This window comes from Adiantum capillus-veneris, chromosome 10 (assembly GCF_014529385.1).
Source record: "Adiantum capillus-veneris isolate H3 chromosome 10, ASM1452938v2, whole genome shotgun sequence".
NCBI lineage: Eukaryota > Viridiplantae > Streptophyta > Polypodiopsida > Polypodiales > Pteridaceae > Adiantum > Adiantum capillus-veneris.
The window spans coordinates 130,789,055-130,804,620 of record NC_140940.1 but is presented as its reverse complement, the minus strand read 5'-3'; the positions used below and the strand labels follow the sequence as shown (position 1 = coordinate 130,804,620).

At 40.7% G+C, this 15,566-nt stretch overlaps 1 protein-coding gene across 1 annotated transcript in view; it reads right to left on the bottom strand.

Annotated features, from left to right (window-relative positions):
* Window positions 1-10,761: 10,761 nt before the first annotated feature.
* Window positions 10,762-15,566, bottom strand: part of LOC147449650 (uncharacterized) — a 48,660-nt gene continuing 43,855 nt past the window's right edge. The window contains exon 3 of the mRNA XM_086522671.1: window positions 10,762-11,468. Within this exon, the coding sequence (XP_086378797.1) occupies window positions 11,207-11,468 (262 nt within the window). The 3' untranslated portion in view covers window positions 10,762-11,206. The remainder of the gene's footprint in view (window positions 11,469-15,566) is intronic.

Below are 15,566 nucleotides of genomic sequence, written 5' to 3'. Positions count from 1 at the left end.
CACATATTGTCACGCATAAGATGAAATTTCAATTTTATGCTAGTTTCAAAGAAAGATTTTGGGTTGATGATGGCATCAAATCAATCGTAGTTTAGTCGGAGTTGGAAGATGCCGAGAATCAAAACAAATTTGTAAGTACTCAATCACAAGGTATCTCTATGTTGTATGACTTGAGTTTTTTCCTTAAAAACTCAGATTTTTGTTGTCTTAGCCAAAAAGGAATAATCTGAAAATAATTGATGTAAATTGAATAAAATATTTCTAGAATTTGAGAAGTGCATAACACCGAAAAAGATTGTGGAGGAGGATATACCGAGTACATTTGCTGGGTGTGTAAAGGGCCTTTGAACAATTTTCAAATAATAGTATTTACCTCTCATAAAACTAGTGTGGATACTAAAATAGCATGGAATCTCTACAGGCAACAAGGAAGTCAACAACACTATATCAATTTTTATTTCACAGTGGGTTATAGAGGCCAAATTTGAGGATTCCACAGAAAAATTGCTTTAGTACCTATTGGCCCAAATTTACGTGTTGGCCCGAGTTTACAAATTGGCCCGAATTTACAAAAACGCATTTGACGGCTCGAATTTACAAAAACGCATCCGACGGCTCGAATGACCCCCACCGTTAATCCCATTTGAAAACCCTTATGCCAAATAGTGCGGCGGGTAGGATATCTTTTTCAAGTTTGATTTAGACCGAGTTTGCATGATTTTGAGATAGTCAATTTCTTCTCCTTTACAAAAATGAGGGTGTTACATATATAAAAAGGCTTCAAAAGCCCATGCACAAAGTTCTACTTTAAATGTATGGCTCCAACTCTGGATCGTTTAGGGATTGTACTTGATTGCTCAACAAAGCACTCCTATAGCACTTTTTCTTAAGAGTTTTAAAGCAAACTAGAGGGCTTTCAAGCACTTCTAACCACTTTAAGACAATGTCAAGCTCTCCTAAGTGTTTCCGAGAAATTTGAAAGCACGCTCCACTTCAAACAATGTCACACGCTCCTAGAGTGCTTTTGAAGTTCCTTAAGGATTTCCAAGTGATGAGAGCACTTTCTAGCACTTTTATACAATGTCATGCACCCTTGTACCACTTTTGATTTTTTTAAAAGGTCCTTAACTAGAGCATTTTAAAGCAGTTTCTACTACTTCAGACAATGTCCGACACTCCTAAATAACTCTTAAAGTTTTCAAGAGATTGTTCATTGCTAACTAGACACTTAGTTCTACCACTTCAAACAATGTTGAGCATTCCTAGAGCACTTTTAACAATTTTTGCAGGGTGTTAGATACTGACTAGAGTGCTATCAAGCACTTTCTACTGGTTCCTAGAGCATTTTGAAGTTTCAATGGCTTTTCATGCATTAACTGTAGTGATTTTAAGCTCCTTCTACCACCCTCATGACTAAGTGACACGGAGCACATAAGGGGAGGTGTGAGGGGATCAATGGATGGGAACTCCACGCGTAGCCGTCGAGGGGATCTGCACCGTAGATCGCTTGTTAAAACTAAACCCGGCCAAGAACTAAACCCGGACATGGGGCCTATCCGGGTTTAATTCTAAGCCAGTCCAAGTTTATCGTTTATAACACCATCTAAAATGGCATTCTTTTCACATGCACGCGAATGGACGACGTGGTTAGCTCAAGCCTCAAAAGGCATTGGGGCATGAGGTCGTGGGTTCCATTACGGGCTCCTCAACGACGCCCCCATTTTTTGAGTGGATGTGTCCACCTCGAGATGCCGCCAGTCCTCCCTCGTTGTCGATCCCCTTACCCACCCCCACGTGGACTCCTGTGTCACTTAGTGTCGTGGTTCTACCACTTTTAAAAGCTCTTTTTTAGCACTCATTAAGGTATGAAATAAATTTCAATCTCTAACTTAAAGTTTGTTGGATTATGAAAAGCACTTTAGGCTAGTCATTTGTGCTATTAAGGAAGGCCAAAGTACTGTGCATTAATTCTTCAAGAAGGCCCCTTTGCAAGACATTGTTATTGGCCCTACCATATGCGCTCAATCAATGCAAATAAAAAAAAGAAGAGGTTGTGCAAGGGATGAGGGTCTTGAGAAGACTAGTCTAAAGGCTTTTTATGCCAAGGTTACATGCTTGACAAATTGATTTGGGTCAAATAATGGAGCTTGTAGTTCCATAGCCTTTGCTTGATTGATTTAGTGGAAGTTTGATATACCATTTCCATTTGAATTTTTTATTGCTTTGGTACCCACACGTGGAAAGGTTGATTTGGCACAATGAAGGGTTGGATTTGGTTTAAGGTTGACCCTTGTTCTTTGGAATCGATATAGAATGTTGCCATGGTTGGACAAGTTTTTTGGAATTCATAGCTTTATAATGGTTGGAGTTACTACTAGTTGGGGTGCTTATAACCTTGTTTGTTGCTTTCTAGGGTGAACCATTAGAGTTTCATGTAAAGAAGCCTTTGATACCCAATTTTAGTAGGTTTATGAGTCATTTTAGAATGTGGTAGCCACACTAGCACGACAACTATCATTCAATTGACTTTTTAACGGTCGCGAGTTGAATCATCTTTTAGATAGTAAAGAGGAGGGAAAATTTTCTTGTGGATGAGGGTTTGCTTTGGCAAAGTTTACTGATACCCCCAAGTCTAAGATGGGGGAGATTTGGTGCCCCATTTTAGGATAGACTCTCTGTTTGAAACCATGGTGTCCCATTTAGGATGCGCTCTCTAAGTTCCCAGGCAGTCACTCATCAAAAGCTCCTTATATCACGTGTGTTGGAGAGATTATCAATAATACCCCAACATACATGTTATATATACATTGTGGGCATTTTAGGATAGACTCTCTATTTGTAACCATGGTCTCCCATTTAGGATGTGCTCTCTAAGTTCCCAGGCGGTCACTCATTAAAAGCTCCTTATATCACGTGTGTTGAAGAGATTATCAATAATACATGTTATATATACATTGTGGGCCTATTTAAAAACCCCACCCTCTCTAATGCATACATAAAAGCATACATGGTTCTCTTTTAATAATACATGGTTCTCTTTTAATAATCCACTTCAGGTAACTCACGTGATATGATACACATTCTGAAAAGTCACCGTCTAGGGTCTGAGTTTGTAATTATTGGAATTAGGGTTGCAAGAAAACACACATAGCTTGGAGAAGACAAAGGAAGCTCAAGACACACAATAGAGAGTGTATTACTTATGTGTAATGGAAAGATAGATAGCCACACAGTGATGGGTGTATATACAATGCAAGGGGAAAAAACCTCCTACTGAGAAAAAAAATGTCCCAATGGTCCTAAGTGTGTTCACACACATCACTAACTACCACATGTATATGGAAACAAATCCCCCTTGGGAGTATGTGGTGAACATGAGCTGGCACATAAAGTATAGGGGAGTTCCATGCCCTGAGGACATAATCAGTCCACAAAGGGGAGTAAGCCCAAAGATTTGCGGAAAGCTTCAAACCTCTCATGAGACAATGCCTTTGTGAAAAGATCTGCAAAGTTGTCCTGTGTTGGCACATAAGCCAAGCTCATCTCTTCTACTGAGAGCCTCTCCCTGACATAGTGGTAATGCACCTCAATGTGCTTTGTGCGAGCATGAAAAACTGGGTTCCTCACAAGTGCCAATGCGCCTTGACTGTCAGTGTAGATAGTGTTGGCAGTGTCCTGTTCAACACCCAAATCAGCCATAAGGCGTCTGAGCCATACACATTCAACCGTAGATGTGAAGACTGCCCTCTACTCATCCTTACAACTAGAAGTGGCCACAGTAGGTTGCTTCTTGCTCAACCATGATATGCATGAGTTGCCAAGCCTGAGACAAAAACCACGTGTGGACACTCGTGTGTCAAAACAACCAGCCCAATTTGAGTCTGAAAAAGCGTGTAAATTTGGCGACAATGATCCTCCCTTGGGATAAAACAAGCTAAGATGTAAAGTGCCACTCAAGGAGCGAAAAATCCTCTTGACAGCCTCCCAATGCTTAGACCCTGGGCTATGCATAAATCTGCTGACCCGTGAGACTACAAACTAAATATTCGGCCTTGTGTTGCATACATAAATAAAGCAACCAACAACAGTTTGGTAAAGAGTGACATTGGCAAGATTACCAACATCATGAAGATCAATTTCAAACCTGTTTCCATGGGAGTGGAGATAGGTTTGCAATCCTCAAGTCCAAACTTACATAGCAATGTCTCTATGTAAGTTATCTGACACAAGGCAATACCACCATCACACTACTTAAACTGTATACCCAAGTAATGATGCAATAGTCCCAAATCTTTCATCTTGAAAGTAGCATTCAAATCAGCCTTGAATTCAACAATATGTCTCTCATTTGATCTAGTGATCAGCGAATCATCCACATAGAGAACCACAATGAGAAGTACATCACTCTCACGCTTTACATACAATTTGCTTTCTGTTGGAATGTTACGAAAGCTTCGTTTGACCAAATGAGTATCAGCCTTCTCATACCAAGCACAAGGAGATTTCTTCAACCCATACAAAGCTTTCTTACATTTGCATACTTTATCCTCTTGTCCTTTCTTGACAAAACCGAGAGGCTGCGTTACATGAACTTCCTCAAATATGTCACCATTCAAAAAAGCAGTAACAAAGTTTGACTGATGTACATCCCAACCAAAATGAGCTGCCAATGCACATAGAAAATGCACAATAGTCATACGACAAGTGGGAGCAAAAGTCTCTTCATAATCTATGCCTTTTTGCTATGCATAACCCTTTTCAACAAGTCGAGCCTTATAGCGATCAATCTCATCGTCCGACTTGCGTTTCAACTTGTAAATCCACTTCATACCAATGGCCTTTTTGCCAGGAGGCAAATCACTTAAAGTCCATATGTCATTTTCTATAAGTGCATTACATTCCGATTGCATGGCAGTCATCCAATTTTTTGAACTCTGTGCTTCATCAAAAGATAGAGGTTCCTTAACATCACATAAACTAGACACAGCCAAAGCATAACAATCTGATGCATAAGATGCATGACGAGAACGTGAACAAGTACGAGTCGACAAATGTGAATCCAAATATGCACCAGCCATCCAGGCATGCCTCTAGCCTGCACATTCTCAGCCCTTTCCTGATCAAGTACATCATGTACATCTGCATCAATATAATAGGTTGATCAACACAAAAGGACGAAATAGCATGTGCAGTACTGCCTGTAGTAGTGGAAACGGAGGCCGAAATGAGCCGAATAAAAAATTTGAGCAGATTAAGCTCTACGAGTACACCCAAAATTTTTGTTGACCTACAAACGTTCGCCAAAGCTTGTTGAAATCGGAGAAAGTGAGCAAGCATGTGCTGGAGCTGCTGGCGACTAAGCCTGGGAGGATGCAACTTGCTCTGATAGCAATTGTTGAAATTAGGGTTGCAGGGAAACGCACACAGCTTGGAGAAGACGAAGGAAGCTGAAGGCACACAACAGTGAGCCTATTACTTAGTGTGCAATGGAAAGATAGATAGCCCTAGAATGAATGGACATATATACAATGCACGGGGAAAAAAACCTCCTGGAGAGGGAAAAAATGCCCCGACAGTCCTAAGTGTGTTCACACACATTATTACCACATGTATATGGTAACATTTGCCTCACTGGAATTGACATTTGAACTCCACCACTGAAAAGAGGCAACAAAATGTCATAAATGTCATGTGATCTTATATTACGATCTCTAGTACATGACAACAAGGGCTGGACAGAATCTTCCACAAACACAACATCCCATGAAATTAGGATACGCTTTGTTTGCGAATGCTACAACCTGTAACCTTTTATTTCAGCACTATGACTAGCAAAAATACATTTGACAGCCTTATCATCCATTTTTTGCGCTACGTTTGTGGAACCAAAGCATATGCCAAACATCCAAAAACACGCATGTGCTCAATAGAAGGCTTTCTATCATGCCATGCTTCATATGGAGTCATAGACTGACAAACTTTTGTAGGACATCTGTTAAGTACATAAGTGGCACACATAATAGCCTCAAGCCAAAACGAATGTTGTAAAGCTTGCTTTTTGACCATACATCTTTCCATTTCCGTAAGAGACTTGTTTTTTCTCTCAGCAATACCATTTTGCTAAGGTGTATATGGAATTGTACATTGGTGTTTTATCCCATGACTAGCCAAAAATGCATTAGATTCATGAGACATATACTCCCCCCCTCGATCGGAACGAAGGGTGCCCATAGTACATTTTGAGACATTTTCAGCCATAGCCTGAAATTGCTTGAAGCACAAAAACACTTTGGACTTCGTCTTAAGCGGATACACCTATGCATGCTTGGAGTAATCATCAATGAAAGTCACGAAGTAAAAGTAATTGCCGAAGGACAAAGTTTGCATGGGCCCACAAACATCACTATGCACAAGCTGTAACTTGCATGTGGCCCTAGTTGAACCATCCTTTGGAAAATTTGAATGTTGTATCTTACCCAAAACAGCCTTCACAAACATCTTTGATAGGTGCTTCAAGAGGTGGCAAACAAGCAACCTTATCAGATTTCTGCAAACGTAGCAAACTGGCAAGATTCAGATGCTCAAAACGTGCATGCCAAAGTTTTGCATCTGAAATAGCCTTAGAATCCACAACTACATTTGTAAAATTTTTCCCACACATATTGTGCAAAGTGAGCTTACACAGTCCATGACATAAAATGCCAGATGCAATAGTTTCATTACCAAAACTGAGATCATGTACTGTACATATGTCATCCACAAATTTGACTACAAGACCAAGTCTACCAAGTATAGATACATACAAAAGATTCTTCTTGATCCCAGGTACATACAATGAATCAATAAGTGTGAAAGAACGGCCATTTACAATAGTAAGCACTCTTTCCAACTCCCTGAACCAAATAAGATGCATTGTTGGCACAAGTGACTGAATTCCCATAAGGGACAGACTTAAGAGAGGTAAAAAAATCACAATGTGAGGTAATGTGCTTTGTAGCACCACTGTCAAAATACTACACATGTGAATATGAAACAACTGGCATGCATGCATCATGGACATAAAGATAATAAGTGCACTCTGTACTAAAAGCCCATTCTGCATCAACATCAACATCATTGTCTCCTTTCACAAAAGACTCAACAATAGTTGCGCTTGTAGTGGAACCAATCTCTTTCTTCTTAGCCTCTTTGGCTTTCAACTTAGGACACTGCTTGATCAAAAGATCATTAGCTTTACAATAATGGCAACGCATCTTCTTTTTGCTCTTTTTACCAGAATTCTCAGACGAATTGCTGCCAAAAGAAGCATTAGGAACAAGTGATTTTCCACTCATAGAAGAACCATGAGAAGTGGCCACATTACTATTACCACCTTTTCTTTGAGCAGCAATAAAGGCATGTTCAATTGCACGCTGTCTAGTCTTATTTTTTTTGAAAAGGGACTCTTGCAATAGCAATGTGCATAATGCATCAAACTTGACGACTTCTGGATTTCCTTGGGTCATAAGTCTCCAAGTACTAGCAAAAGGTTGGTAAGAATCTGGCAAAGCATCAAGAACTGTCTGCACAAGGGAATTGCCAAAAATGACTGCCTTCATTGATATCCTTGGCACCATCAAGGAAAGTATCCATATCATCTTTCTCATGCATAATTTTCGACTCTAGCTCTTTACGCAACAATGCAATTTTTGCCTCATTACGACTTGTATAAAGACCAGCTAGAATATCCCAAGCCAGTTTTACAAATTTCATTGAATGAATGTGAGGAGTACTAGTGCGCTTCACAGACAATGCAATCAATGCATAAGCATGTGCATCTTTTACATCCCAGCGAGGTTGCTCAGCCGTAGACAAAACAACTCTGACAACAACAACCTTGCCTCCAAAACTTGCAACATCCTCAATATCCCCTACATCCTCAGAACCAGGACGTATATCAATGCCCTACATAATATTCCAGACACCCTTTGACACAAGGACATGTTGCATCATATAAGCCCACATAGGGTAATTGTCCCCATTCTCAACAACAAACATCTTGAGCACATTTGTGTTGTTGTTAGCCATGGCAAATGTTGTACCTGATATAAAAATTGCTTAAAAAGAGGAGAAACGAAGCGGGAACAACATGTGCTATATAGCACAAACCATAGAAGATTATAAGGTTATGCAAAAAACGGCACCGGCAAAAATTCTGCATAAAATGACGAAATTGTCTATACAACACATCTGTAGTAGAAACGGAGGCCGAAATGAGCCCGAGTTGAGAACCTGAGCATACCCAGCTTTATGAGTTGACCCAAAGTATTTGTCGACCTACTAATGCTTGTCAAAGCTCACAAAAATTGGAGAAAGAGAGCAGGCGTGTGCTAGAGCTGCTGGCGACTAAGCCCGGGAGGACGTAACCTCCTCTAATACCAATTGTTGGAATTAGTGTTGCAAGAAAAAACACAAGCTTGGAGAAGACGAAGGACGCTCAAGGCACACAATAGAGAGTGTATTACTTATTGTGCAATGGAAAGATAGATAGCCCTAAAGTGATGGGCGTATATACAATGCACGGGGGAGAAACCCTCCTAGTGAGGGAAAAAAAGCCCCAACGGTCCTAAGTGTGTTCACACACATCACTACCACATGTATATGGTAACAGTAATGGTGTCCCATTTAGACTAGGCACCATAATCATTTGCTCACTCATTTCTTTGGCATCACATAAAAGTGGTGTGGATAAGAATTTCATCTATATGCAAGTCCAATTGTGCTCTTTTTGTAATGTTACAATGTGTTTTATTTAAAAAATCTCATTTGAACCTGCATTGGATGTAATGATACGTTTGTGAGTCTCTCATAGTTCTACGTATTGCGATGTGTAATTGGGCCTGCTCCAAGATCTTCTAATCTTATTAGTTATCTATTGCCCTCAATTGCTATGCTTGTCAAAGGTGCAATGAAAAAGTTGAATCGCATGAAGATGAAGTCTACAACTATGAGCAAGCTTGTGAAAAAGGAGACCAAGATCTACAATTGGAACACATCAAGCAAGGCTATGCACAGGTGGAGAGAGATCATAGATTAGAGAGAACATTGTAAATAAAAATTGCTAGAGAGTGGAGAGCTCCTACAAAGGGAGTGACCCCCACATCTACCCGACTCAAGAAAAATACCACAACCCATATAAATAGGGGCACCCAGATAAGTACGCCACATTTTCTAAAGAAGACAATAAGCTACTAGAGACCAAATCTACTCCCTAACTGAACACACTAGGAAAATTTTAGAAATAAGAGACTTTGACCTCAACAAACCCTAGGAACAAGATTCTTATCTCATGCCACCCTACCACGTGGGCACATACATGCCTCATACCACCGAAAAAGGTATGTCTATCTCAAATATGGCCAAGCATAGCCACAAAAACCTCCCTACCACCATTGGATAGAAGATGTAACAACTTTGAAACTCCCTCTCTGCTCCTTGACGGGGAACCCACTCAAGGGAGCTGGCATGAAGGGAGGATATTGCATGTGCCAGAGATTTAGTGAAGATATTGATCGGAAGTAGAACAATATTCAAGCTGAATAGTACCATCCAAGGTCTTTTGACAAACAAAGTGATATTGTATCTCTATATGCTTGGTACGGGCATGAAAAATAGGACTCTTGACATTGGATATATAACTTTTATTGTCAAAGTAATCAAGGTTGTTTGTTGTAGAAAAGAAATCTCCAAAAGAAACCTGTGTAACCACACTAAATCACATATAGCATTGCAAACAACCTAATACTTGGCCTATGCGGATGATAAGGCAACTATAGGCCATGAAATTGCTCCTATACCAAATGAAAAGGTGTAACCTATAGTCAAACGTCGTCCATCCAGATCACTTTGTAATCCTTTGGATCAAACATAGCCAATATAGCAAGGTTTGCAACATAAACATGCACATGAAAGCTCCTTTCTCAACCATATGCATTTAAAGTAGTGTGTAACAAGTGCTTTTTTGAGTGTTTGCTCTTCAAGTATATAGATAAGGTCATTGTAGAGATTCCTTGACCTACTACGATTAAGGAAGTGCAAGCCTTTATGTCATGTTGTGGATATTATCTATGATTCACCCATATGTACGCAATAACGGTGGAGGCTTAGTAAGAGTTGACTAGTAACTTTCTACACAATCCTTTTCATTATCAACGAAATTCCCATTTTCAGAGACTTCAGATCCAAGAATTTTGTTTTGTCAAACCATTAAAACACAATTTTTTTGTGTTTAAATAAATTTATTACGTTTTGCACTTTAAAGGATTTTCCTAGACTATCAACATGGTCCATCCTTTTAGAATAGTTAACACAATTGTCATCAATGTCCACCTCTAAGAATGCATATCAACATAAAGAATGAAGGGGGACGTAATGGAGGCTATATGAGCAACAAAAGTTCCAGTGCAACCTAGGTCTAACATAATCCCACCTACAAATTTGAAAGTTACCTCTAAACTTTAAATTTGAAGGTGAGAGCCTACAAAATTTAGTGTAAAACCTATAAACACATTCAATTTACCCATTAAATCTCTCATATTTAGGTTTTGCAAGTTTTTGGAGATTCTTTAATTTTTTTCCCCCGAGCACTGCCAAGTTCCCTTACCATATCAACAAAACATAGATTGGGCTGGAAGACCGACAATCGGAAAGCTTTTGAAGCTAATTAAGAAAGCATTCATGAAAAATGTTCAAAATGGTAATACTTGTGTTAATTTGCAGCAGTAAAAGACAATTGTAAAAGCATTGCAATTTCCAGTAGTAATGTACAAAGGTCTTCAAGAGCTCTCTAGGGCAGCCTTCATAGACTTCTCTATATCTTATCTTCAGAGACTTGCTTACTATTTTCGCTCTCTCTGATCTGATGCATAAGAAACAAGTCCTGATAGGGACTAGGGACTCGGGCCTTTAATGCTTTGGCATCATGATTTACTTCCTTCTTCATTACCAAGCGTTCATGTTCTTCGATGCAAGGGGTTGCAGCCCATCCTAAACGCAAATAATATGAGAATCACACTTCGGTAGTAGTGATGAAGCTCTCTGGCTGTAAGAAACCTACAAATCTGCCAAAGGCCCTACCCACCTTGGCCGATGTAGCGAAACCACTGTGTCCAGTGCTAACTACCTGACTTTCTTTCTACCTTCTATAAAAGCCTGGCTTACAACGGGATTATACAAAACTAGGAAGTACATTATAAAAGTGATATACTTCTTCTTGGTCAAATACAGCAACTTCTGTCCCACATACTGAACATGCCACTGGTTGATACGTTTCACCAATCGACTCTTCCTCATGGAAGCTTTGTCCACCTGTCGTCTTCGCCTTGCGCTTCCTTTTCTTGCCGTTAACATTAAATTGCCGTGACTGTCCTTCTATAATCTTGCAGTTGAGAACAAACATTGCTCTGTATTGAGTTACGATTTTATCATGCCTGCCATCGCCAACAGCAAAACAAGTGTGCAAGCCTTGATTATTTTGCTCCATAGACATAAAATTGTTCTTAACAATGCTACCGCTTAGTACTGAAGAAAGGAAGTTCTCAAAGCACATGGAAGCTTCATAGAAAAGTTTACTGTACCTTCATAAGGTCAGCAGAGTCGGAACTAACGAATAATAAGAGAGGCTAAAACACTCACAAATATGCAATAGCAATGCACACAAGAAAATGGACAAAGAAGAAAGCTACTAGTACTAAGCCATAACTTACTTGAAACTTTGAAAACTAGTACATTGACTTTGAACAATCACAAGGTTAAGACGGAACAAAGACCTAATCCTAGAATTCAGACTCGATACGACCACACAATCATAGGAAAGCTTAAGTTCAAAACTTTAAAAATTATGATACATGACCTAATTTTGAGGGTAACTTTGCCAGAAGGTTTCCTTACAATGATGAAACGGCAAACAAGAGACATTCCTAAGAAAAGCTGTCAAAAGCCTATTCTTTGGATAAAACCAAAACAGATGCATCGCAATCTTCTTATTGCAACAAAAAGCAGGCATCTTGAAGAAGGGAAAGAAGAACAAAGAAATTGTTCTTTAAAGGATTGCAAAGGGCCAAAAGTGGCCTATTAGACTGAAGGCATAGCTTATCCTCATGCACATGACTACGAAGTGCAATGGATGATCACTACAAAGAAAATAGATAGCTTCTTCATTCCCTTGCAGGACGATTCAGCATCTCTCTCTCTCTCTCTCTCTCTCTCTCTCTCTCTCTCTCTCTATATATATATATATATATATATATATATATATATATATATATATAGAGAGAGAGAGAGAGAGAGAGAGAGAGAGAGAGAGACACACACACACACACACACACACACACACACGATATTCTACAACGCGGACATTGATGTTCATGCATTGAGATTGTACTACCCATTGTTCCACCGTCACACACTATATAGTGATACATAGCTCTGAGCTGCTTAGTTTCATGATGGTAGCCATTTAGTCTTTATCTTATTTCACTTCATTTCATTTTGGACCTTGACATTGTATCAAATTCATCAAGATTGTACCGAAGTTTCTCTATGTCGTAAAGTTCAAGTAAAAGAATCGGGTGAAAGCTAAAGTCTACTGCCCTACGGGCCGGTTTCAAGTAAAGAATCACTTTTTCCTTGAAAAGTGAGCCTTGGTTGGTTTGCGGCGAAGACACAGAGTACAAGATCTCGGAATTACGCTATGGCCGACAAAGGGAAAGGCATCATGGAAGAGGGTTCCTCTTCGCAGGACAGGTAGGTGAGAGTTCTAGGTCACCCCTTTCTGTACCTTTTGTTGATGTGAATGCTCCACCAATGCAGGGCTTTATGATTGGGCAACTTGAAGATGATGCATTCAAGACTCCGTTGCCGCTGTGAATGTTTTCACACTCGACTGGTGCATAACCCAATGTTTATGGAGTTTTTGCAAGCGCCACCAATGCCACAGCAGACAAGGAAACTCACATAGCCAGTAGAGCCCGTTGAGGCTCAAGCCCAAGTCCTTTATGCGTCCCAACAGGATAAGGAGCACTCGCACGTTGCGGAGTCTGTTGAGGCTCCAAGACAGGTTCCTTCCGTCCATGAACAGGTGGTTAGGACGCCAATTCCACAGGTTTCACCAATTCAGCTCGCCACCTTTCAGAGTCCACATGTTGCATTAAATGAATGTCTCCTGCACCCTCTATGTTAAACGTTGAACCATCAGCCAAGTGTAGACAACCAAAACTCCCACTAGAGAAGGTGCTAAACCAGCCATGATGAAATGTGACATGGAAAACTGCATCCTCATCTAGCAACCAACATGGAGAAGTGTCACTGCTCAAAGACATGTAATCAGGAAGAATGCTAAAGGCAAATGTGACATCACCGTCACTGGCATATGAAGTCATTGCTCTAGCATGTGTCAAAACCTGATGTGCCGCACGCATAGATCTTTGATGCTATCTCATATGCCTAAAACAATGGTGCCTAATGTGCCCCGTGTGACCACAATGCCAACATTGTACGTATCGATAAAAACGAGACCTCGTCTCTCAATGTCACACATGTCTGCTGCCATAAGTAAATGCCAAAATGGAAATAAAGTGGGAGGTAACTCAACCACTACGCAATCATAAAAACGATGACCAATTGCATTAGAACCAACGCTCACATATGCATAAAACAACTCCATTATCTACTATATGCAAGCATAAACTGGGACAGATAGCTCAACTGAGTGTAAAGTGCATAACCATATATGCAAGTAGAGATTAAACTATCTAGGGAATCGGTTTCCAGGCAATGCACCATCCACCACCCGCGGTACATCCTGGGTATTTTGGGGGTGGATCTGTGTTCCAAAGTATGGCTGGTTATGCGCCTGGAAACCAGCAATATATGCCGGGAACAGTCTTTCGGGGTATGCAAGGCATGATGCCGAACCCCATGTATGGTAGTATTGGCATGCAACAAGGGTTTCAATGCAATCAAGGTCAGTTTGGGGTGCCATAGAGCAATTTTGGCATGGCTGGTTTTTCTGGACAGCAGCCAGATATGGCACCAGCCACTCAAAAAGTCAATGGCCAAGGGGCACCGATGATCCCTATTACAATGCCCATGTTGCAGACACTTCCCTACGACAATTTGGGAGTATTGGAAAAGCCAAAGCCATACAAAGAAGGTGGTGCAGCCGTAAAGTTTGATACCTTCACTGGTTCGAGGACAAGACGAAGGCTCTTACCTTCCTCCAACAGTTTGATACAGCTTATGCAGGGGAGAATTTTACAAAGGCTTCCAAGGTCAGGAAAGTTGCCACCTTTTTGAAAGTTCATGGTGGACGACATTGTTGATGCAAGGCCAGGCACCCGCCACATGGATGTACTATAAGCAAATGTTTGCATCTGCGGAGCTGTTGAATGAATTTGAAGCTGATGTCATGACGAATTGGAGTACAGGCTCCATAAGCTGTGTAAGGGTGGCCACTCTGTTCTTTGTGCAATAGTTTCTGAGCCCTTTAGGCAGCCCGCAACAATATTTCTCTATTTGCCCTGTCAATGGCACGAACCCGTAGGAAGGTACTGAGAGCAACGCTGTACAAAACTTCCGGTTGCTAACACTGGAAACGACTTGTTGAAAGGAGAAGATAGTGGATTCTAGGGCAACGTGAAAGGGGGGCCAGCCCAAGAAAAATTCAGCGAAGAAGCCTTTTGCAAAAGCAGCACCTTAAGGGTCCCAGGGGCCAGAAAAGGCAAACAAAGGCAAGGATTCAGCAGAGACTTCTGGAGCACAGGCAAAGAAACAGAAAAGGAGGCCTTTTGTGCGCAAGTCGCTCGAGGAAAAGAAGGTCTTGATTGCTGAAAATAAAAGCTTTATATGCGAGCAACCTGGTCGCTTTGCCACAAATTGTCCACAAAGGAAAAGACCAACTGACTCAGATGATAAAGAGGACAAGAAAGGGAAGAAGCCCAAGCCCACGACAGGTTTAGTGCCAGACATGGTGGGTGACAGGCCAAGCGATGCCAACGAGTTATGCAAAGCATGGGGTAAAGTCAGAGATCAGACGACACTTATTTTCTTTGATCCACGTGCCAAAGCGAACTTTATCTCACCAGAGTTAGCTATTAGAGCTGAAGAGATGGGGTACACACTAGAGGCAAGATTGGCATGTCCTCGCCATTCAAAGTGTGTTACCCCATCATTGGAAAGCTACGTCTGCATATTCAGTCATATGTGGACACGGAAGAGTTCTATATCATGCCATTGGAACGGTGCAATGTGCTGTTTGGAATCCCTTGGATGTTCCGAATACATGGCGTGCTGAATGTCTTCGACAAAAAGATCACCCTTCAGCATAGGGACAAAACTCATGTTTTGGATGTAAAGCTCAAAGGGGAGTCTGTTCCTATTGTATCTGCTTCGGCTATCACTTCTGTTAAGGATCATCTTTCTGCGTACTTGATTTTTGCATGTGATATTTCAGATAATTGTCAGTCAAATTTATTTGTGTTATATAAAGAAAGGTCAGCATTTTCGCAAGAGTTAAATGATTGTTTTTT